Consider the following 25856-nt stretch of genomic DNA (forward strand, 5'->3'; position numbering starts at 1 on the left):
TCGTAGAATGCCAAGTAAGCCTTGGTGTGTCATCCAACCAATCAAAACTCTCCAAATTAATTCCCTAAATTCCTTTAATATATCGTTGCCTAAATTATATAAGGATTTTCTAATTTTCTTTATGAATTTCGGCCAACATTCCTTTAGGGAATTTATGGATGCACCTAGACACGTTTTGAGCTTTTTCTTGGTGTCCACATATCTTCTTTCCTTAAAAATCTCCCTATTTCTTCTCCTTGCGTCATCTCCTTGATTTCCCTTTGATTTTCACGTTGGTCTCTCTCTCTCTTTCTCTAAGTAATTCACGGCAAATTAAATCCCCAAGGAAAATAGATTTTCCCTTAAAGCTCTCCCTTGATTTCCTCTTCTTGGTTGACGCAAAAGTCTCTTTTTGGCAGGGTTTCCTCTTCTGGACAGGATTTCCTGGTTGAAACAGGAAAACTTTATTTCTTCATTTCTGCTCATTTTTGCAGTCCTTGAGCTCCTTCCAACTAGTTTGCTCCAAGGACCTGAAAATAGAAACTATTACTAAATATGGAAACTTTCTAAAAATAGTAACTTTCCTAAACAAGAAAGATTTATTTAAGGAAATAACTAAGTAAATATGAGGAAATAACACTTAAAACGTCGCATTAAAATGTTCCTATCACATTTCAATGTCCAGACTTTTCGAAATGCTTTTGTCTTCATGGATGTGACAGGTTTCAATGAGTTCACGAAGCTTTCCTTCAAACAATGTTTCACGAATGGAGGAGATCTGCAGTTCTCCAAAGAGGGTGGCAGCCTGAGTCACCCACATTTCAATCTCTTCTCTTCCCTTTTCAGTTCACTGATAAACCTTTCCTCCTCAAGTTTGGCTTTTTCAGCTTCTTAATGCAATTTTAACAGTTCTGCATGTTCAATACTTCTTCATGATCCTCAATTTTATAATTAATTTTGAGCCTAGATATAGATGGTGTTGTGGTGTGTATAAGAAGAAAGAATAGTAAGAGAAGGGAGAAAAACTGACAAAGAGAGCTGGGCTGGGCAGAAAGAGGGAGAAAAAGAGGACAAGAGAAGAAGGATAGGAGCAAAAACTAGGGAAAAATTGACCAAAAAAAATATTAGGGGTGTGTATTAAGGAATGAAGAATGTGTTAATAAAATTACTCACCAGCACATCATAGCTCACCGACTATAAATTATATAGAATAACTTAAAAGAAATGTTTTAAATTTACAAAAATAATAGTGAGCTTTATTTAAAACATTCATTTTAAGTTATTCTATGTAATTTAAGAGCGAAATAGCTAAAAATTAAAATTGACATCCACTTAGAAATCAAGTGCAGCTGCTAAAATTGATTAAAAAAAAAAACTAAAAATGCTCTGTAAAATTAGTTTAGAAGCCACATGCTCTTAGAGTCCTGAAAGCATAAAAACAAATTTTTTTAAACCCTTATTTTCAAAATATCTAAGCCTTATGTAGGTGGTCCTTTTTTTTTTTTTTTGAAAGTTATGCAGGTGCTTTTGCACGGTGAAACAAGAACATGTAAATAAAATCAATTGTGTCATCTCTACCACCTTTTTAAGCATAATAATTTTTCATTTTGTACATGAATAAAATACGAACTTATGTTTATAGAAACCCCATAATAGAGGAAATAGGAGGTTACAAACAATGTTATTAGGGTCCCGTATCAGGCATTACTTACAGATGCATTAGTTCCTTACACTGCCAGTACGAGGAAATAGTGAGGCTTAGTATTGGCTAAGCAATTTGCTTTTGTCCTATCATTTAAAACTTCCATAATCACTCTCTATGGCTAGAGATAAAAACTAATTGGCTTCGTTGAAATGCACGAGTAAAAATTAGCTGAGTTTCTTGTGTAATTTCAACTATATGGGGCGTACAAACAAAAATTAGTGTCAGTTTCGTTCAGAATCTGAACTTTAACTTTGTTTTGTAGTTGAATAAATACAATTCCTTGTTATGTTTTTATAGTCAAAACTGAGTGGTCTGTGTCAATGTATGTGAAAATAGATCTGTTTGAGCAAAATAATTACTCTACCTTGTGGTTCTTTGACAGTGGGGGTTGTGCGGTGTATTTGGTGGAAAATTCTGGTGGGTCACTTCATAAGGATTCCATAAGAGCCATTCGGTACAGAGCAAGTGGGAAGCTTTTTGTGTCTGCTGGTGATGATAAACTTGTCAAGATATGGTCAACTGAATCTTGGCGCTGCATTAGTACCATGTAAGTTGAGAGTCGTACTGTTAGCGGGAACTTTTTGATGATCTCTTATGGAAATGCATATGATATACTAGTGAAAAGATTGGCCCATGGTCTTGTACAATATGTGGTTTTGCTTACATCTATAAATTAGTGCAATGTAACATAACTTTGGCAAAATTTGGAGCATCTTATCTCCTCTGCGAAGTGCAAAAGAATCATAGAGTGGTCTGTAATATTTTTGCCATCTAATTTGGATTACTTTTTGGCACTTAATGTCACTTTGGTAGAACCATGAGATGGGATGCTCCCTCTATCTGCATCTGCAATGTATTTATTAATTTATCATGACTTCTCAGATACTGTCAATTATCCACTGTGTGCTAAAAGTATCTTTCTTCCCTATTTTAATATCTCTCTGTCTATTATTGTAGCTGCTCAGAGAAAAGAGTGACTTCAGTTGCCATAAGCAACGATGGTTCCTATGTTTGTTTTGCTGACAAATTTGGGGTTGTGGATGTGGATGTAGAGGGCTTTGACGGAAACCAAGTGTTTGCTGACAAAAAGGCAGCACCTATGCTTTCTCACTATTGTAGCATCATCACAAGCCTGGTGAGTCATTTGCGATTGTAAAGCTTTTTTGTGATTTTTATCAACTCTTATTTAGATGATTTTTTTTGTACTGTTACTTATCTATATTAGTGAGCTTTCATATCTCATAGATGAAAATTGTTTTGCTGTCCGTCTGATATTCATGAGAGAGAGAAAGAGAGATGCTAATTGTAGTTGTAATTTTTGCAGGAGTTTTCTCCTGATGGACGATTTTTTATCAGTGCTTATCGGGATTTCAAAATTCGTGTAAGCCAACATTGGACGTAATGACTGCCAAATCTATTAAGATAATAGTAATTTGTCTCGCACATAATTCACAGGGTTTTCCTCTTTTGACAGGTTAATGTGTTTCCCAAGAAGCCTTTAGATGGAGCCCATGAGATACAAAGTTTTGCCCTTGGTCATACAGAGTAAGATACTTTATATGTTCTCTTTTATAGACATTGGAGAAATATATAGATACATTCTTGTTTCTTTTCTTTTTCAAACAATAGTATGTGCTATAGTGTTAGTAAAATCATTATACCTTAAATCTGAAGGTGTTTACATATTTTTTAGATCTCAGTAATGCATTCGAAACTAAATGGACCTGGTTTACTGTTTCTTATATGAAGTAGCAACGCAACACCAAACATGAAATACTTTGAGTTAAGATATCTGTTGCAATGCTAACTATTATACTGAATCTTGATGGTATGGATTATCTGTGGAGACCTATACGCTAAAAAAATCTTTTTGCGGCTTAACATTCAGTTATCTTCTCTTCTTTGCATCTATTGGCAGATTTGTTTCTTGCCTTGCCTTTGTTTGCACTCAGGAGTTCCCCCAGGGTTTTCTTGTCTCTGGAAGTGGTGATTCAACTGTAAGTAATCATAAAACCTCATGTATTTTAAATTTCTTCTAGATGCATCCTGTGTACGTGGATCAATTAACCCGTGTTAACTTAATTTGCAGGTTCGCCTATGGGATATTTCCTCAGGATCTCTTTTAGATACTTGTGATATTAGAGAAAAGGTATTTCAGTTGTTCTAACTTCTAAGTTTCTTGAGCTTCTAAGTGACCTCTTTATTCTTTGTGGAGGATTTGAGTATGAAAAATGCATGGCCTAAAGTATTACCATGTTCTCTGAACCAATAGTTGATCGAGTTATTGGAACCCGAATATGTGTTTTCCTTTTTCTGGTGGCATGTCGCTTACTTCATTTCATTACCACTTCCTGAAGGCAGGACCTTTAGAGTTTAAAGGAATAGAAGAGGAGTGCTGTGCAGCTGTTACTGATTTATGCACCATCCCAGATAGTACACTTGTTGCAGTGGCTGTACAAAGGTAAGTTCCTAACCATGGGATTGTAATACCGTTTTGTTTCCTGAAATGGAGATCTTTATTTATTCATTCTGTCTCAATACTCATTAAGTTCTCTCATTGTAGTTTGCAAGGGATTATATTGTTGAGATGTGATCTTTCTGCTCAAACACTGCAAGGACCTCAATTAGTCAACTAGTAGTAGTAGTAGTAGTAGTAGTAGTATGATGATGATGATGATGATGTTTCCTGAAATGGAGACCTTTATTTATTCATTCTGTCTCAATACTCATTAAGTTCTCTCATTGTAGTTTGCAAGGGATTATATTGTTGAGATGTGATCTTTCTGCTCAAACACTGTAAGGACCTCAATTATTCAAGTAGTAGTAGTAGTAGTAATAATAATTATTAGGGGAATTTGATTCTACACCCAAATTGACACACCTCTTTTAGAATAAACCCATCCATAAGAGTGTTTTAATATACACCCAAACCAATTAATTAGATTTATGCAAAATAAAAAAAAACCTATTAAATAGACTAAATAATAAAACCCAATGTTGTTAAGAATTACTGAATCTGCCACTTTCAAATTCCCATTCACCTATTAAATAGGATTGATAATAAAATCCAGTAATGTTGCTGATGGAAGTCGATCATGAAACGGCTGCCCATAGACGTCGCCTAGAATTACTTAACCCTTGATTTCAGCAATTGATAATTCTCCTCTGGGTTGGAGGTTACGTAACTTCACATTGAAAAGTGTAATCTGCACATTCAAAGCTGGTGTCAATATCTCTACAAGCTTGTGATATAAATGGATTGCACAATCAGAGATTGGTGGGTTGCCTGTGTTCGACAGCATATCCGATTGGTACGGTTGATGAGTATTGTGATTGCTATCTATTCAAAAGGTGTGTGTGCTCCTGACGAAGAGGTATTTGTTTTGTGATGATTCTAGGTTTTTGATATTGAGTAGGTATGATAGACTATACAAGTTCTTGATTGCAGGTTTTTGTTTCATCTTCTTATTTCTCAATAGAAACTACAAGTTAATTTTGATGGCTAAATAGTACACCCACCTGGAATTTAGGTGCGACCTTCTCAAGTTTGGACATGTTATGACCGACGAGTTAAGGGCTGAAATTACTGAAGTGAAGCTTGATCTAATTGCACCCTCCATCATCTACAATAACATGGACCCTATTATGGAAAATTAATGAACATGGAATATTGATTCTATACCTACGCCTATTGGAATGGGGAATCAAATTTCATTCAAAAAAAGGGAAAGAAAAAAAAAGCAAAATGACATACCTTGATGAGAGGATGTTTAATCACTACATGATAGAAATACCTCTACAAAAGGATGTTTAATCAGATTGAGAAATCTACGAAATCTAATAGCAATATCTACACAACCACATCTACTTAAAAATAGCAAATATAAAGATCAAATCTGAAAGGAAGAGATATACAATAATTAAGACAATTAATCTTTTTAAATAAGGAATATCTACACAAACATATCTCCTAAAATATGGCATCAGTTACATACAATAATTAAGGCAATTGATCACGTTGACATATTTAATAATAGGATTATCTACACAAACATATCTACTAAAAAATGGCAAATATATAGGTCAAATAAAAAAGGAAGAGATATGCAATAATTAAGGCAAGTAATCGTTTTTAAATCAGGAAAAATAAATTGATGGTATTAAATTCTAATTTGTGTTTATAACTGATGCCATATTTAAATTATAAAAAAAACACCTATATTTGAGGAATTTTTTCCTTCTTCGACGAGAAGGGTAAAATAGTCAAACTAAACAAAGAGAAAAAAACTTAATTATAGACTTAAAACCTATACGGTAGGTTTAATTATGTGAATAGGTGTAGATTAAAAGAAAACATATGATTGGGTTTCCCTTAAAAGGAGCTTCATTTTTTGGGTTTTTTTCTAATTTTCTCTTTTTTTTTTGGCTAGTGTTAGTGATGAGAAAAGAGAAGGGGAATTTGATTCTACACCCAAATTGACACACCTCTTTTAGAATAAACCCATCCATAAGAGTGTTTTAATATACACCCAAACCAATTAATTAGATTTATGCAAAATAAAAAAAAACCTATTAAATAGACTAATTATAGACTTAAAACCTATACGGTAGGTTTAATTATGTGAATAGGTGTAGATTAAAAGAAAACATATGATTGGGTTTCCCTTAAAAGGAGCTTCATTTTTTGGGTTTTTTTCTAATTTTCTCAAAAAAAAAACCAATATGAAAAGAAACCAATATAATAATTGATGTCACCTCCATTAAGCAAAGCAATTAAGCCAACCCAAAAACAAAAAAGAATAGGCAATAGAAATCATTTTCACATTCATTATTTTCGCGGTTTTTCTTCTCTATGTTTTTCGCCCTTTCTTTTATTTTTGTGATCTTTAAAATTCTACCATTATCAAAGTTGCTTAATAATCTTTATTTATGGCTGGAAGAGAATAAGTGAGAGGGAATGAGGGAGAAGTGAAGGTGCAGGTTTTATTTTATCTTTTTTATTTTTCATTCTGCTCATTTTTTAGAAGGATAAAATTGGATTTAAAAACTTTCAAAAATTGTTGGAGGTCCAAATACCATTTTAAGAGGTATGAATAGAACTCCCCTTTAGAATACACAAATTTACCCTTCAGAAAGAAAAAACATATTTCATAGTTTTACACTTACACAGAGATCAACTAGGAAGTCACTATGTTGAATTTGTATTTCCACATTAGTGACTAAGTAACTATGCCATTAAAATGAAGAAGAAAATATTATAACACTACTACAATTTGAGTCACTCACCACTCCCGATAATGATTCGTAATTTTGACTTTTCTTGTTCTTCAACGGGAGAATAAAGGTCTAAGTATGTTGATTTGTTGTGCCAACCTTTGTGGTTTATGATCGTCCTATATTATGAAGGAAACAATCAATGTGTTAGAATTGTTGAAAGACTAATACCTACTAGTCTTCAGTCAATAAACCTTTCAACGGAAATAATATATAAACCTAGTAATCTAGTATAGCCAGGAAATCAAAAACTTCACTTTTTTTAGAGTAGTTCTAGTTGGACCTCTAAATTTGATATCTGGACATCTCTTACTTATTAAATCTCCAATTAACTTTTTGAATATTTAAAAAGCTAAGTACATATCCTTAATTTTACCAAAACACCCTTGAACAATTAAATTTGTATTTTCAATAATTTGTTGTTCCTTTTTTATTTTTTATTTTGTTAATTTTTTATTTTTATTTTGTGTGGGAGCTGTCTACATTTTTGTTGTACTTTCAGTGGCGGAACCAGAAAGTGACTCTTGGAGGGGCCGAACAAGTAGGCAATTACAAAAGGTTTTTAGACAATTACAAAAGGTTTTTTGTTAATCCAGATAGTTCGGATTTAGGGATGGTTCTAGAAAAGAGACTTGATTCTCAAATAAATAATATATACCCAATTAAATCTAATCAAAAGAAGTTGATCTTGGATCTTAATTAGTAATTAGGGCATGTTTACTTACTTGGAAGGAAATGGAATGATTACGGGGTAAAAACATTCCCGCGTTTACTAACACATAAAGGAATCAGAATGATTCCGGGTAAAAGAATTTCTGCGTTTACTAACACATGAAGGAATCAGAATGGATGTAGGTCCCACCTCCTTATCAGGAATCGATTCCTGAATACTCAGGAATTCGATTACGAAGGGGAGATGGGTTTAGGAATCATTCCTCCGGAATCAATATCGATTCCTTTCTTCTCCCATTCCACTTGTTTCCGATTCATGATTATTTTTCATTCCAAGTAAGTAAACGTGCCATTAGTCTGGTGCGAAAAATTTTCGTTTAAAAAAAAAAAAGGTGGGTAGTTATTGTAGAAGAAATAGATTCACTCATAGTTATTGCAGAGAGAAAATAGTGGCAGAGAAAAGTGGGGGTTGTGGAATCATTTCTTTTTAATTTTCTTAATAAAAATCTATTTTATAATTGTCCTATTTATCCTTGTGATTTAATTTATTCTCAAAGTTTTTTAATCTTTCAGGGTTAAATTTGTCAAATTTTTAGTTTTGGCTAACAAAGCCTCTTCTCTTAATAATAGTATAGATAACTACACCAAAATATTCAATGGAAATTTCAAATCAATTATTCCAAATCAGATTGTGAATTTACTTTTGTATTAATATAAGGAAATTCTAAAAAGAAAATAACAAATTACATACAAGTGTCATTTTGAGACTTTAATTAGTCATAAGGCCACCTAATTTTTTTGTACACATATGGCCACTTTAGAGCCCAAAACCATCAGCTTCTTTTTGTGCTATTCCTATTTTGCCCTCAACCCCCTTTCTCTCTCTTCTTCGATTTGAAACAGATCGAATTCTCTCTCTCTCTCTCTCTCTCTCTCTCTCTCTCTCTCTCTCTCTCTCTCTCTCTCTCTCTCTCTCTCTCTCTCTCTCCCCTTCACAAACTGACACGACAACATTGCAGACCTCACGATCTCACCGGTGAAGTACCTGATCGTCGAATGGCGAGTAGATTTCAAGCCTGACCCGAAGCATCTGGTTCTCCACAAGCAGGTTAATCTTCAGGTCTTGGATAGCGGTGTCTCAATTTGAGCTCGAGAGATCCGTCGGCACATCGATCGGTGACGCTTCTCCTTCAGATTGTTCTCCGTCGGTGACCTCCAACTCCGGTTATCCTCATCTTCCTCTAGAACGCCGTCCAGAATATGTCGGCTTGTGGTCGACTTCTCCGGCGGGGTCAGACTCCAAGAGGCGAAGACCAGCAGCCACGACCGGAGGAGGATGTCGTCGACGCGTGTGGAGTCGTCCTCCAAATTAAGCGTGTAGCTAACGCCGCCGTCTCCAATTCTGAAATTGAGATTCCAACACCGGTCCCTGATTTCCAGAATCCCCACTGCTTTTCTGCTTTCCGAACCTTCAACACCAAATTCCGTCAATTACTGCTACTTTTACTGGCTTCGCTTCGCCACCGACCTTAGCCCCTAGAAAGTTGTCTTCAATGGTCTGGTTTTGTTGATTTTTCAATCATTTTGAAACCTGCTTCTCTAATACAAGTTTTTTTGTTTCAATTTGAAGGGTTGGATCATCTTGAAGGGTTGGAGATTTGGAATTTGATCGGTCTATGTGTTCGTTTTGCTGAGTTTATGATTTTTGTATAGATTTAAGGCTTGAATTATGCATTGTTACTGTTTTTGGAAAAGGTTGAAACTCATTTGTTGAAATTTGTCATTCAGTTTGATAGCCTTAGGTTGATTTTAGTAATTCCTATGGATTTTATGGCTTACTCTAGTGAATGATGCTCATGGATACAAGTTATGTTGATGGATTATGATACGTGCAATGCATTCAAATTTGAGCAGTGCAAGGCCATATTTATAGTTGTTTTGATTTTTCATTGTAGCTTTTGTATTGATTGGTAATAGTTTTCTTAGTCAGTGATAGTAGTTTTGTTAGACTATGGTAATAGTTTTCTCAATCTCTGCTATATTTATAGTTGTTTTGATTTTTCATTGTAGCTTTTGTATTGGTTGGTAATAGCTTTCTTAGTTAGTGATAGTAGTTTTGTGAGGCTATGGTAATAGTTTTCTCAATCTCTGCGAATAAATTTTGTTTTGCTTAGTAGTAGCTTTTGGTGTCGGTGAGAGTAGCTTTTGGTGATGGTTAAGCAATTTTTGGTGTTAGTGACAGTAGTTTTTGTTTATGGTGATAGTAGATTTTGTTGCTGGTGACAGTAGCTTAGTGTTGGTGGGAGAGAGTAGCTTTTAGTGATGGTGAGAGTAGGTTTTGTTGCTGGTGACAGTAACTTTTATTGCTGGTGACAGTAGTTTTTGTGACTTTGCCCGAAATCTCACCATAGTAGCTTTTGTTGCTGGCGACAGTAGTTTTTCTTGCTGGTGACAGTAGCTTTTGCGACCTCGCCGGATTTGCCGGAAATCTCATCAGAGTAGCTTTTGTTGCTAGCCACAGTACCTTTTGTGGTCGCCGGAGTTCGCCGAAAGTTGGCCAGAGACCCACCGGAGGTCGGCCGGAGTTGACCGAAGACCTCGCCGGAGAGGAGAGAGAGAATGATTGTTGACTTTGTACTCTAGTGGCATTTATGTAAATATGTTGGTTTTTAATATCCAAAATATAACACCATTTTTAATCTAGTGGCCTTATGAAGGAAAAAAATAGTTAGTGGCCTTATGGCTAAAAAAACATTCAAATATACACTTATATGTAATTAACCCAAAAGAAAAACAATTTATTGAATGTTATATTAATGGGGAAGGTATTTGCGTTTTTCTTTTCTTTTTCTCTCTTTATCTTTATTTATCTTTTCGTATGAGTTAACAGAGTCTATTGATAATTAAAAAAAAAATGGAGGCCCAAATATCAAATTTGGAGGTCCAACTAGAACTAAACCTAGTATATATATGACTCTTCTCTCACCTTCCTCATCTCTTTTTAGGTCTGATTGAGTCTCTTGGTTTAAGTGGTCGGAAAATCTAAAAATCGCAGGGAGTTTTCATAATTTAATTATTTATGGCTGACTGGTCGAATCTTCCTCAAGATCTTGTTAATTGTCTCGCCAAAAGAATGACCTCCTTGGAAGATTTTTTGGTTTTTGGTAGTGTTTGCAGATCATGGAGATCAAGCACGATGAACAAGAACAACTTTACTGGTGGGTTGCGACATCAAGTCCCCTTCGTTCTTCTTCCAAAGCACTACGTTGTTTCCGTTCGTAAGTTTTACAGCCTCACAAAAGGTAGGGTTTACAAGCTCAAGCTGCCAAGAACTAGGAGAAAGCTGTGCTTTTCTTGTCTGGGATGGCTAGTGACCGTATCTGAAGGATTCACCATTACTCTGTTGCATCCTCTAAATCATCATGCCCCAATTAAGTTGCCACACCCTCATATAATTAAAACTGATATGAGAGATTTTATGGACTTAAATGTAGAGAAGGTTGTCTTATCGTCCAGCCCTTCTTCGACATTGGATTACACGGTCATGGTTTTTTATAAAGCTTGTAGTCTGGCTTTTTGTAGACCGGGACAGAGTGAAAATTGGACCAAAGTTTTGACTCCTGTGCCTCCTTTGACCATTATCGTAGATTTAGCTTACTATAAGGGACAATTCTATGTGTTGACCACGGACTGCAAAATTTTGATCTGTGACATTAAAAACCCTAAGCAAGCAAAGACAATGGTTGTTGCTCAAGTCGTGCCACGAGAACAAGTAGACATATTGTTGTGGAATTCTAAGGCACAGTATCTTGTGGAGTCAGCAGAGTCCCTGTTCGTGGTTTTCGGTTTTCGAAACAAGCCGCAAGATCCCTCATACGATGATACAACAACAGCATGCTGGTTAACTGCGAAATTTAGGGTTTTCGAGGTCTATAATGGTAATTCGTGGTCGACTTCGGAGGTAAAGAATTTGGGGGTTAGAACCTTGTTCCTAGGCGACAAAAGTCGTTCCTTCTTCATTGAGGAAAATACTGTATGCAAGCCCAATTGCATATACTTCTTGAATAACTATTTCGTCAGAAGAGACGCAGCCGACATAGGTATTTTTCATATGGAAGATGGAAATATAGAGTGGTTGTTCGACAAATCCTTTATTGACATTTATTTTAAGGAGAGCAAATCCAACTCTTTTCTAAGATCACATTTATGGATTCAGCCGAGTTTTTAATACGTAGATTCATGATACGTCTTTCTATTTTATTTTATCACATTGTAATAACGACTTCATAGCTAGGTCATCATAAAGTTCTTTTTTGTTGCTTCTTTTTGTTGGAGGAAGGGGAGGTCCCCCTCCTATAGTTCTTTGATTAGAAAAATGAGAGGCTTCTTACTCCTCTCCTATCCTCAATTTTTCAGCGTAAAAAAAGACCCATATATGCATGGTTTTGCCTTCCCACCATCATTTTTCAATTTAGTGATCGACTTGCAAGGCTAGGGATAATAGCAAAGGACTGAGATTGGCAATGAGGTCCAATTGCACTTTATGTGATAATCCAAAAGTAACAAGTCTTGAAGTTGTTACTTTTGGAGTTGTCGAGGACAATGAGCACAGCCATCGCTCGACGAGGATCCCTACGCCTGACTGTTTTAGCCATACACTGTGAGTCGACTTTTGTTTTAAAAATAAATGCATGCGATTTTATTTTTTGAGAATAAAATTTCGTATCATGTTTTCCTTGGCAATTTGAGTGGTGATATCCGATTTCTAATTAATTCGGTGATTTCTCGTGTTCTGAATTAATTTGATTTTCTGTATTTTGAGTTTACAAATAAATTGGTGACATCATGAACACTAAAGTATATGACAAGCGTATAAATCTCAAATAACAAGCGTCGATCATTCACAAAAATATATGACGGTCCTTCAATATTTGATTTACACACTAATATAATGCTTCAGACGTCTAACAAAGAAATAAATGCTGATCGCGCTTTACCAATTCAGCAGCACTCAACTCACACACAATAAACCTTTCAATAGTCCAATTCATTGTTGGTCTGGATATCTTCATCAGCTCTGTCACCTCGGCGGGTCGAAACAGCCTAACATGTTTGTCTAATACCAGCAGCTCCAACAACTTGCCACAATAATGATCCTCCATTGTGATTTCCATTTCATTCTTCAGTACATGTCTCAGAACCCCCTTAGCTTCATTCTAAAGTAGGATTTTAAAATAACCACAATGAGAAAAGTAAAAGAGGATGAACTTGTTTTTAAATGAAACGGATAGATTAAGTAATACCTCTGTATCTGATAAAAAAAAATTAAAAAAAAATTAATACCTCTGTGTACATTCCAAGCATCAAGTGCATAAGGGTATGTGAAATTAGGTCTTCATACTTCGCCATGTCAATATTTCCCTCCTTATCAATTAATGGACATTGCAGAGGTGGAAGGTCGGCATCAGCATCTGCAGACCATTCAAAGTATGGATGGAACTCCTTGCTTATAATCTTGTGGCTTTTGTCATCCTTGATGGCTTCTTTTTTGGTAGAGGGATCGTTGTTCGAGGACAATCTGTAAACAAACATGCTTTCAATTGGATTAACACAGGTCATCAATGACAAAAGTGTTTTCATTTTTATTTTTGTAAGTCAATAGCAGAACCTGAAAGCATGTATACAGACCTGAACTTTACATCATCAGTAGCACTTGAGTTGGCAGAAGTCTTCTCTCCATCACCAGAGCTATTTCATGAGAAAACATAAAGAAAAAAAGCATCACTTTATCACAGCTAGCAAACAACAATTGGACAAATTTTCTTATCTAGAATGCCAGCTATACCTGATTTGATACAGGTCGATGTGAAAAACCCTTCTAAGGAAATCTGGAAAGGGCTCGGGCTGAATATACCAAATTGTTTCTTTTTCGAAATTACCAGTTTGTTGATTGAGCCTGATACCCTTAAACTCCAGTTGGTAAGTTCCATTCCATTTGTATTCTTCACTTAGGCCCCGAAGCTCGGTGTACAAGAAGGCAAGGTCAGTGACCAAATTTCTGTCCAAAGCAAACAGACCTCTACTTTCCTGTTCATTGTCTTTGTAACGATGCTCATGAACAAGGATGAGGCTCTCTTGTTGTCCTTCAGATGAGTCCTCTCCATCCAATGAGTCATCATCATCGCATGAAGAATCATTATCAGCTATAAACTCCTCGTCAAAGTCCTCGAAAACATATTTTGATTCCTCGCTTCCATCTTTATGTCGCTTCTGCAATAAGAGAAACAAGCCAAGCTCGCTCACAGAATAAGAGAAAAAATAAAGGTAGATAATATTAAGTGAAAATTAGTTACAACACTAATACTGCCATTATTCATTATGGTATGATAGATAATTGTGATGATGAAATGTATTGTGGCATGGTTCAAATAAGAGATGGTGTGAGTTATGAGATCAGAAATCAGGACAGGGCTATACTGCCTTGTTCGTGTATTAGCTTCCAAAGAGTTCCAAAACTCTAAAGTTTTAAATTAAGCCTTCTTTGATATCCAACAGGAGACAGAATGTGTACAAAACCAATCTAGATATGTATCAAACTCAGTTCCCTAATAATTCTTCTAACATTACCAAAAGATTGCCAAATTCTGTTTATGCAATTTATGGCCAGAGGTAATACCCTTCATCAACATACCTTGAGAGGGTTTATACTCTCCAAACCTGCAGCTTTGACCCTTGTCACGAACGAACTGCATTGTGTGAAGGGAAAAGAAAAGATAATTGATTAATAAAGATCGACGTTATGCAAAGTAGCAAACAAGTAGCAAATGAAGTAAATAAAGAAAAAGGCAGCCAAGGGCACAAGGCCATCCCTACTGCAGAGTTGAGGGTGAAGAGAGATGCAACCCACGCAGCCCTTCAGGGCAAGCCATATTGTTGTGCAGCCTCCTCATCCAGACATTTACACATATATAGACCAAGACACATATAGGCATGCAATTGCAATTAAAAATCACTAGTATCGGATCAAATCCCTGAGTTCTCCTAATCGGCCGGTCACAGCTATAATCAAAAGAGAAAAAAGAAAAGAAAAAAATCAAATCAAGAAGTTTTCGTCATCTAGAAGATGGGAGTGGAGGTTCATCAGTAAATCAATCAAGGCTAGGTGTATCCAGTAATTAGACTGGTCCATGAATAAAAAATGAACATGTAACAACAACATATATATTGCAGTCTATAGGTAGAGTTGTATTTATCAACTGGTTTCTTCCCCTAACTGATTGGCTCAGGATCACTACCACACAGTCCTGTTAACAGTGATGCTTATAAATACACACACACTTAGTACACAAGTTAAACAACGGTTCACAAATTATGGCTTACCGAAACTGAGTTAATCTATTGGATCAACAAAAACTAAGCTAATTAATTGGATGATTGTTTCTTTCTTCCCAAATAAGGAAAAAACAGAATAGGAAATTATCGAAACAGCGGGCTTTGTCATCCTTTCGTTTCCTACAATTTCTTTAGTAACCAAGACCCTGTCACATAGTGCTGATAATTTCATTTATCACTTTCACACCCTGGCCTCACCAAAAGGAAAAAAGCCAACAGACCAAGCGGTACCAATTTCCTGAACCTATATATGTTTGTTGAAGGAGAAATCAACTAATCAATTAATATAGGAAAACGAAAATTCTCAATAAATAAAAAGATTCTATGAAAATTGGCAGGCATGCAGGAATTCAATCTGAGCTAATTTTCCGATGAGCAGAAAAAGAAAAAATCCTCAAAGCTAAATTCAGGATATATATGAACAAAACTATTACAGCATATATATATATATGTAACAGAGTCATGATAAATAGATTCCCAATCATATCGTTGTGAGCAAACAAAAATAGATCGAGGAATAGAAATGCCTCACCGGTGCTGAGTACTCTTCCTCGATCTCTTAGCCTCGCCACCACCGGAATTCTTATTTTCAGCTCCGGCTTTGGTGCCTTGGACGTTGGACTTGGCTTCCTCACCATCTCCGGACTCGAGCTCTTCGCCTTGTTCAAATTCCGTCTTCTTTCCATCACCTCGTTTGGTTCTCTTCCTCGCCGGAATCTCACGCCGCTTGTAGGGGCCCGACTTCGCCGGCGAACCGGTAGCTACTTCGCTCGAAGTTGCCTGAGTCGTCGACGGAGGCGGAGCGGAAGCAGGTTGAGTCACCTCATGATGAGTGGACACCGCGGGGCTCTTAGCCGCTTCCGGTTCCTCCTCAGGCTTGCGTTTCTCCGGAGGCATTGTCGCAGCTAGCTCAAACCCTAGAAAGAAAGTGATCAGAGAGAAAGAGAGAGAGAGAGCTCTGTCTCAGCGTCTTGGCCAAGCAAAGCAATTAACCAATGCAGTGGGTGAGCAAGTGACTCTGTTTCTCTCTCTAAATCTCTCACAGGCGCTTTTGCTTGTCTACGTGGCAAGCTTAAATTGGAAGGATCTGGAAGATAGTCTTCGGTTCGCCGCGCTTTTGCGATCGGGGAACTTGAACAAACGCACGGCTGGGATTGCTCGGAATTGTGATCAATGGCTGGCAGGCCGTCGAGGACACACTCACGCTCGCAAACCGTGTGTGTGCGCGCGTCAACTGTGAAGGCAAACGGAAAGGCTTTTGGTTTTTGGTGGAACCGCGTCCACACATTTACTGCAGCATTGACACACTCAGTCACCACAAAGACATGAACCGGTGTTAAATATATAAGTTACTGCGACAAGCTTACTTCACAAACAAAATTAGCAAGTTTTAATCTGATCCCCATAAGCAGAAGCAATTAGCAAGTTCCTATTTCATTAAGGAAAATGTAAGAGTTTATCACAACGTACGCTTAAGGCGCGCACTGAGTTATTACCAAGTTCGTTGGCTTAAGTAGGTTCATCGTTGACCGCATTAGCTAAATCAAACACGTAACCAAAATAACCATTTTACCAATTCACTAATTTTTATCTCAAATTCTCACCTCCCAGGAGAGTCTAGGCTTATTAATTAGCAAAGAATTTAAGATTTCTCAATTCATTAAATGGAGTGGAACAACACATGCATACCTAATACTTCGCTCAACTAAGATATCTTGCATGTAAATTCATTAAATACTGCTTAGTTATAACTTAAGGATCGTGTCAACTAGCTAGAGTGGAAATGTTATAAAAAGATTTGATTGAATCACTAGCAAACAAATATATACACGATCCAGCATTAGTAAACCTAATTTCAAATGGAAAACTGCTGAATGACAATCATGAAAATAAGCAATAGATATTTTAAGGATTATTCTAGTTATTTCCTGTCAATTTTTTCCACAAGTTGCGCATGCATCTCTCAAAAGATGGTTCGCTGAAAAGTAAAACATCATTTTGAGATACTTCCTGGAAACTATGAAGATCAAGTGCGTCAATACCAAAACGAAGAGAAATTGATTTACAAAAACGAAAATTATAAAAAAAAAAAATTAAAAAAAAAATGAAGAGAAGTTGAGCATATGTATGATGCAGCAGACCACTCCAAAACAAAAAGAAGAGCAGGCTGGTGCCTGGTAAGGTGGTGGGTAATGGACATAACAGCAAGAAAAGCAGCATGCATGCAGCTAAGAAACTTAACAGCGTAATTCTCTAATATGAAAGTATGAAACCTTGAAAGAAAATGCCTAAATCAGTTCTCTAATATGATCAGAATCAGAAATAAAATTAATTAACAGCGTAGGCTTTCACCTTGCAATTAAACACTGCTTGTGACGTTGATAAAGTTTACATCTTATTGCAAAAAACACAAACTACATATGCTTTCGGTCTAGGCGTCTAGCCCATAATTTTACCAAAATGAGAAATGAATTTTGACAAACTCAGTTGAGAAGGCCAACAAGGACATCCAATTTACAAACTCGCGCGGTTGAATCCATGAATGGAACCCTCTTAATTCTTCATAATTAAAGAATTTGTCAAAGTCTCGGGTGATTGTCCCATCCTTCATATTAAAAACACCCATATCTCTGCTTTGTCTCGGAAAGACTACCTTATCATTCATGAAGTAGATGGAATTGGGCTTACATAATCCAGAATAGTCTGATCGATGCCTCGATTGAGAAGGAAGAACTACATTTACTTAGGAAAATGGTTCTGTTCCCCAAGCTCCTAACCTCCGAGTCCGACCACGATTTGCTGTTTGTAAATGGGACCTCGATCAAAAACCCTGCAGCCAAATGTTATCCCTTGGTCTTTACACTTGGTGGTAGTGGTAGTAAACAGAACCACCAAAAGAACCCCCGCTGATTCCACTAAATAGTGCTCTTTAATAAGCACATTAGGACCTAAAAGTTGTTCCTTTGGAAATTCTGGAGAAACAAGCCTTATTTCTTCTTTGTCAATATCAAAAACTGAAATGCGGCTGGAAAGGTGCACGAAATAGAACTGTCCTTTATAATAACTTAGATCCCTTATTAAACCTCCCCATGATACTATGTATTTCCAATTTTCACCCAGCCCTGGCCAGCTGGCCTGCAAAAACCAAATCCATGACCTGATTGAAACATGACTATGTAATCCGATGTCCAAGAAGGGATCGATGACAACGCAAATTTCCCTACCCGGAACCCAGAAACAACGCTGCCTGTCAAAGACCCCTGTACATCTGGGAGCTCAATTTTGGCATGATTTAAAGGATGCACCAGGCTCCATTAATTCACACCCTTTAGTTTTAGATACAATCACCAGCCATCCAAAAGATGAAAAGCATATCCTCATTCTTGTTTTTGGTAATATTTTTGGTAGGTTAAGTTTGTAACTGATCGTATTACCTTTTCCCTTCAGACCGTAAAACTCAACTGCCTCATCCAAACCCTCACTCTTGTCCTTGCGAAGCGGCCTGATAATTTTAGGAACGGGGTTGCAGACCAAGATGGGAGGAGGCCGTTGCCAACAAGAAAGTGGAAGCAAAAGGAGAGGAACTTGATGTGTTAATAATCTCAATGCAATATTATTAGGGTTTTTCTCCTTTACCTCAGTGGCGGCTGATCTCCATGATTTGCAAACTGTACCCAAAAAAATAACATCTTGCAAGGAATCTGTCAGCCGTTTGGCAACAGAGATGATAAGCTCTTCGGGAAGATCGTACGACCAGTTGGGCGCCTTCGAGATTACTCTTCTTTTTCTCTGGTAAACTAGGAGGACCGGAGAGTTTGACTCCCGTGTTCTTTTCTGATCATCCATCAATTCATCAACACGTACACCCCGATCAGTAGTGTTGCCGGCGTTTGGATATGGATATGGTGCTTCTCTCTCACTTTGAAAAAACTCTCTCCTCACATACATGAATCTCTCGAACTAAGAGATAAGTCTCATTTATAGCATAGAATCCAAGTTTCAATAGATTGTTGAGACCCTCTGAGTATCTTTAGAAATGATAACTATTTTGTAGGCAAATTTTAGCCAAGCTATATAAAAAGTCTTTTTTTTTTTTGGGTACAAAGCTAAAATGTCATTTTGGCTAGTCACCAGAATAGTTTTCTCAATTTTGATTTTGAATTTATATGATTTATTAAATGAAGAATAAATAGTGTAAATACACTTTATACATTAAAAAAAATAAAAAATAAAAACTTTGGCTCACCTCACCCTTACACATGGCAGTGAAGATCAAACTCATGACATTTACAGTGTTGAAATTATAACTTACCAACATGTAATAACTTAAAATGAATGTTTTAAATTTACAAAAATATTAGAGAGTTTTAACTAAGGGGTCCGGGACACTTTATCTTACACATATTTTTACACTTCTCGTTAGCCATTAGATTTAAATGCTTTGAATGGTCTTGATTACTTTCAAGTATGATGTGGCAAATGATGTGGAAATAATTATATTTTCTTTAAAAAAAAAACTTAAATTAAAATGATTTTATACAGAAAATCAAATCAAATTAGAAGATGAATGTCATCTTCTTCTTCTTCACGCAAAAAAGAAAAAAAAAGGCATGGCCTCTCTCTCCCTCCAAGTCTCCAACTTTATATTCTCCAAGTTAATTGCAATAACAATAATTATGTAATTGTTAAATATATTTCGATCACATAACTCAGTAAGATTGTGTAGAATGAGAAATAGAAAAACCACTCAATCTTCTTCATCTAGATCTAGATCGAATGATAGGTTGTGATTTTGGCCTAAAAGAAAGAAGAGGGATATGCAAACAATTGAAGACCCGAGGAGAAGAGAGATCTAAAAACTTGTAGTACAATTACTAATACTAACTTGATGGAATAAAAGAAGGGGATTATGGGAGGATGGATTTTTACAACACAAACTGCAGTAAGACAAAATGATTTGGGTGAGAAGATTTTTTGTAGCAAATCATGTGAAACCTAATTAAATTAAATGAAATCAATAAGGTATCATTCAAAAAATAAAAAAGTTGATTGTTCAACTCAAGGAAAAGGTGAGATGGTGCTAAAAGAAAAGCAGCAAGGTCTCTTAATCTCTCATATTTTCCAGAAGAAGAAGAAAGACGTTCATCCTCTATTTTTTGGTTTTTGATTTTCCTTATAAAATTAGTTTAATTGGAGTTTATCTATTTTTTCTGTGAAAAAATATTTATATAATTATTTCCATGTCATTTACCACATCATGTTTATAATGAATCAAGACCATTGAAAGTACTTAAATCTAATGGCTAAAAAGAAGTGTAAAAATATGTGTAAAATATAGTGTCCCAGGATCCGGACCCATATACACACACACAGATTTTATCCAGAGAGGAGGTCTGCTTTGAAATCAACGTGTGAAGTTCAAGTTTTGGGTCACTTTTCGGTCGCATATTCACATCTCGACCGTTCAGTTTTTAGGTAATAGTGTATATCATCTCTGCAAATTTTTAGCCAAATTGATAATCGTTAAGGTATCTAACTCGCTTAAACCAATGGATAGATTGAATCTGTCAACCTGAACCGTACTAGCTTTAAGGCAGTTATCAATACCTTAACGATCATCATTTTGGCTGAAAATTTGCAGAGATGATCTGTACACTAGTACCTAAAAACCTAACGGTCGAGATGTGGATATGGGACCGAAAAGTGACCCAAAACTCGAACTTCACAAGTTAATTTCAAAGCGGAGCTCCGCTCTGGATATGATATATATATATATATATATATATATATATGACTCTCTGTTACGGACGTCCGTAACTTTCAAAATCTGCGGATTTGCAACATTAGTCGTTGGATGTGGTTAAATGAAGCTCTACGGCCATGATTTAAGTAGCAAACAAAATGGCTAATTGATACGACCCGGATTTAATATAAAACCCACCTGCAAAGGTTTGAGTTGAATCTCGATGGTTCTCAAGTTGTCTTCTTCAGAAGAAAGAATAGCACAACTTCGTTCGTTTCTTCAGTCCTTCAAGCCCACCTCAACTCCCCAACTCCCGACCTAAATTCAGTTTCTTCAAGGTTGCTACGTACTGAAGAGCTTCACTCCTTCAATCCTTCAAGACCACCCCAAGTCCAAATCCAGGCGACCAGCCGACCACGATAGTCGAGCAAGGCAGCAAGTTGCTGCATTCCTTTCTCTTCTTCTCTCAGAGTCTCAGAGATCGAAGGCTCTTTCTCTTCTACTACTCTTCTTCTTTGGGGAAATCAATTGAATGTAGTGTAAGATTCAATTTTGTTGTATTTATTCAATTTAATTTGGGGAAATTTTTAGGGTTAAGAATTGATGTTGATTTCAATTTCGTGGGTGTTGATTTAGGCTTTGCTGATTGCTCTGGAACACTACTGGAAGTCTGGAATGTGCTCTCTTGCTTACAATTTATTGTGGGTTTCTTCTCTTTCTTCCAATTCGATGTGAGGAACTGACTCAACTGAGGACTGAGCCACTGGGGAACAATGGTTTCGAATTTATTGGTATGGTTTTAGTTTAATTTTCTTATTGGTATGGCTTTTAGTTTGATTTGTTATCAAGTTTTGCAATTGATGATTGTTGGAAATTGTGTGATGCAATAATTCAACACTCTGACATGTTAATTTAACGTGCTCTGTTTCTAGATGTTGTGGGTAATGTTCTCTTGCCATCGAAGTTGACAAGTTGTTAACTTGGCATAAGTTCGAGCAATGGCTTTTCATCCATGTTTAAAATTGAAAAACTCTTCATATTTCTCTCTCTTTGTGTACCTCTTAGATTGCTGTTGGAATTCTGCCAATAGGATGGATTCAATATGGTTTGAGAAGATAGGATAATCATAGGGTTTAGGAGAATAGAGACTAGACTGGTACCTTTGGACAACAATCTAATACTTTCGGTTCTTTTCTGATCGCATTAGACTGCTGTTCAAATTCTGCTAACTGTTTAGGAAGAAATATAAAGTGCTCACTCCCAATTTGGCCAAGTTGAGTGTTTGTCAGGGCTGCAAATACTTATGGGATTTAGAAATTTATTTGTAGCTTGAGTTTTGGGATTCAATAGTTCAACATAAAATATCACCTTCCATATATATATCTTCCTTTATGTATGTTTCTGTGCCTGAGCTAAGTCAACTTTGTCTTATATTAATTGAAGGTACAAATGCTAATACTTGTTACATCTATGCAGATTATAGCATAGTGAACAATGACCAAGCATCACCCTGATTTGATCATGTGCCGGAAGCAACTAGGGATTATCATTGGGTCGCTCTGCTAGAAGTGTGATGGGTCGTTGTGTTATATGTGGAGGAGTTGGGATTTCTAATGCTTACTATTGCTCATTCATAGTTTTTGTGGAAAGAACTATTATGTATGTTAGATAAATCAGAACAATTGTGGAAAGAACAATTATGTATTATGTATGTTAGCAATTCAAATCCACGATCTTCACCTGCTTTTCCTCTTGCACAGTTTCCAGCAATTAGTGATAAGGTGGTCATCTTGGTGCACAAGCTACCTTCTAATCAATACATCACACATCACCTGCCAATTGTTCACATGCTGCACTCTGCATTTACAACCCCAATAGAACACTAGCTCTTTTGGAGCATTCTAAGAAAAATTGCTTTTTTTCCCTTCCTTTGGAGCATTCTAAGTGATGCAATTGCTCATTTCTTTCATTATCAAGAATATAAAAAAGATGAACTCAGATTTCTTACTAGAGCCAAATCCTCAATGAAACATTAAAAGGGAGCAACAATCAGATGCAGATAAGTCAATCAGCATCCATCAACCCATATTTCATTTCTTTCATTATCAAGAATATATAAGGATAACAGCGATTACTCCATCTGTTTCAGAATCCAAGTCGATGATCTTACCTCAATATCCAAAACTATTGAATTGTTCACAAAATGGCAGACAACGATAGCTAGTTAATATAACATAGCAAAGAACAAACTTTTTCTGCTCAATCTGATCACTGCTTTATACTTTGCTGCTATGCTGCAAAACCAAGGACAAACTTTTCCTGCTCAACTCTTTCCTTCTTTGTACTCTGCTGCTATGCTGCAAAAAGCAAGTCTTTGAGATAAAGTCTCTTCAAAAGCAGGGGAACTTAATTGTCATCATCTTCATCGAAGGAACTAGGGTCCTCATCTTCATCAGTTGATATTGGCTCGTGATCATCTTCATCGATCCTTGTCCGCATATTTGTCAAGAACAGAACTACATGAAAATAACATCTAATTAACTACATCCCCATATAAAAAATGAAATTATACAAGGAATAAAAAAAGTTCTTCACAACATTACCTATCGTTAGGCATATAATTAAGCACCGGATAGTTCTGTTTATCATGTAATTGCCCATACAAACCACATCCATGACATTTCCTTGTACTACTTCAGTTTCTCTCTATCTTCTCCTTTGACTTCTTAAGCCTTTCTCCAGAACCCCTTGCTTTGATAATCTTTGGCTCATTATACCTATATATGTTGAACTTCACTTGCAACTTCTTACCGATACTTGCACTTTCACTACTATTGACTTGCATTTGTTTGAGCTTATCAAGAACATTGTCAAGAGCCTCGATAAACATGGTCTGAGCTTCATGAGGACTTGTAAGGACTTTATCAATAACAAGTGAAGCATAATGAAATAAATTACTACGCTTCACCACCAATGCATTTGTATCTATTATCTCCAACCCATCTAGGTCCTTAACTAAAGTAGCATTTGCAGCTTCAATCCATCTGTTCAAAATATATTGGTCAGGCAATGTAACATCCCGACCTCAAATTCATTTGAAAATAATCCCGATTTTTGAGAGGAAAGGAAATAGTTTTGCCCCAGAACACCAATTCGTTCAGAACTCAATTAAATTGAGAAACAACTATACCAGGACATAGATCTTGACGAGAGGACCAACCTTCTCACCTCATGTGTAACCAACCGTCGCCGGAATACCAAAAACCTTTCAAGCTGTGATACTTCTTCCTTGCCCAGCAAACCAAGACTAAAGGTAGAACCGCGACAAGGAGAGAAATAGAATGAGATCGATCCGTCACCACGTCGTGGTTGGCCGGACAATTTTTGATAGAGACCCATTGTGGGTCGTCGAGTCACCGACATGAGTCAGAAGCCTTGAAGCTTCTGGAGCTCTCCCCCCTATGGACAAAGATCCCTTCGATCACACCGGTAATATATGTGAGAGAGAGAGAGAGAGTCGGTAAATATCCCAAGATATGCCTACAGGGGATTCCTTCACTTTGAAATTTTTAGCAAGTACATGAAGCAAGGTCCGTATGCTTGTCATAAACAATTTCCCGATCCTTTTGAATATGATCACTTCTTTTCTTGACCAAATACAATCTTTGATTGTCATCCTCTCTCATAAGTTGAAACCTATAATTGAAAAAGCTAATATAGAACTCACTTTGAAATTGTTGGAAACAGGCACGAGTATAAATTCTAGACAATTGAGATTCCATAGGATAAGGGGTATTCATCTGAGGCTCTTCATTTGCATCGATATGGGTAGAAACTAACTCTTGATGATGTTGATGTACAAGTCCTCTATTAAAGCGAATCACAAAGTCTAGTAATGAATTTTTGTGGTCAACATAATTATTGAAAAATGAATGACAACTTTCAACACGTTGGCTAATTGACATTCCAGCTGAGAAAATGTGATTATAGTATGCAGGCACCCATGATGCTCGAATGTCGTAAATTGATTGAAGCCATCCACTGTCACTTAAACCACTCTTCTCAACAACTTCCTTCCACTTCTTATCAAATTTTTCTGTCATCTCAGAGTTCCACACACAACTTCTAAAGTCATCATAATATTCATTACATTTCACTGCACTTTTCTTTTCTGAAAACTTATTTAATATGTGCCAACTGCAATACCTATGGAATGTGTTAGGAAGAACTTGGGAAATGACAATCTTCATAGCAGGATCTTGATCAGTAATTATTATTTTTGGGGGACTTCCTCTTGGCATTGCTTCTAAGAAAGTATTGAGTAGCCAAACAAATGACTCTGTGGATTCATCACCTAAGAATGCACAACCAAACATAATGGTCTGGCCATGGTGGTTAACCCCTAATAGTGGTGCAAATATCAGCCGATATTTGTTAGTGTTGTATGTTGTATCAAAGATAACTACATCCCCAAAGAAACTATAAGCCTTCCTGGAGGTCGCATCTGCCCAAAAACAACGTTTAAAAGGAGATCTATTGGGGGTGTAATTTTGGGGAAGAAAATGTTTAGAATTGTTAACAGTGGGCTTGATTAGCTTTGTTTTTCCAACTTTGAGAGTTTCGGTTGTGTTACCAAGTTTTATCTAAATTGTCCAGTATCATTTAGTCTAGTAGCGTAATTTTCATTTTTGTAAATAGGAGATCGTGAGTTCGACTCACAAAAAATTATTTGTGGATATGATCGATAAAAAAAGTTGTATCAAATTAACATTCCTAAAAACTCCATAATTGCAATCATAACTACATACCCAAATGGTTTATAATAGCAAAAAGATGATTAATTTTAGACAAATTTAAAAAGCATAGATAATACGAGACGCGTAGTAGTACAAAAAATATACGTACGTGTATTAGGACATTTCATCAAATAGTTCGTTGAAAATTTGAGCAAAATATTTTTAATTAATTAATTAATTTTTAACATAAAAAATAATTTATATTTGTTATTTTTCAATAATATGTGTTAAATAATGTAAAATCGTGTATAATACTTTTGGCTTCAAAAGTATGGAAAATTTAAAGAGTTTTATT

General features: G+C 36.2%; 2 protein-coding genes across 2 annotated transcripts; one reads left to right on the forward strand and one right to left on the reverse strand.

The window, feature by feature from the left end:
- The first annotated feature begins 2004 nt into the window (after positions 1-2004).
- On the forward strand, positions 2005-4320 carry LOC112171564 (tRNA (guanine-N(7)-)-methyltransferase non-catalytic subunit wdr4). Its single transcript, XM_024308725.1, has 7 exons — positions 2005-2231; positions 2642-2819; positions 3159-3229; positions 3603-3681; positions 3774-3833; positions 4042-4145; positions 4248-4320. Exons 1-7 carry the CDS (start codon positions 2005-2007, stop codon positions 4318-4320), a joined length of 792 nt encoding a protein of 263 aa, XP_024164493.1.
- Positions 4321-12593: 8273 nt separating this feature from the next.
- Positions 12594-16012, reverse strand: LOC112171565. The gene is made up of 6 exons (XM_024308726.2): positions 15555-16012; positions 14322-14376; positions 13476-13900; positions 13319-13378; positions 12974-13208; positions 12594-12846 (listed from the first exon to the last, which is right to left on the reverse strand). The coding sequence occupies exons 1-6, from the start codon at positions 15917-15919 to the stop codon at positions 12595-12597; spliced, it is 1392 nt and encodes a 463-aa protein (XP_024164494.1). The 5' UTR covers positions 15920-16012; the 3' UTR covers position 12594.
- Positions 16013-25856: the final 9844 nt, after the last annotated feature.

The sequence above is a fragment of the Rosa chinensis genome, chromosome 6, assembly GCF_002994745.2.
Source record: "Rosa chinensis cultivar Old Blush chromosome 6, RchiOBHm-V2, whole genome shotgun sequence".
Classification (NCBI taxonomy): domain Eukaryota; kingdom Viridiplantae; phylum Streptophyta; class Magnoliopsida; order Rosales; family Rosaceae; genus Rosa; species Rosa chinensis.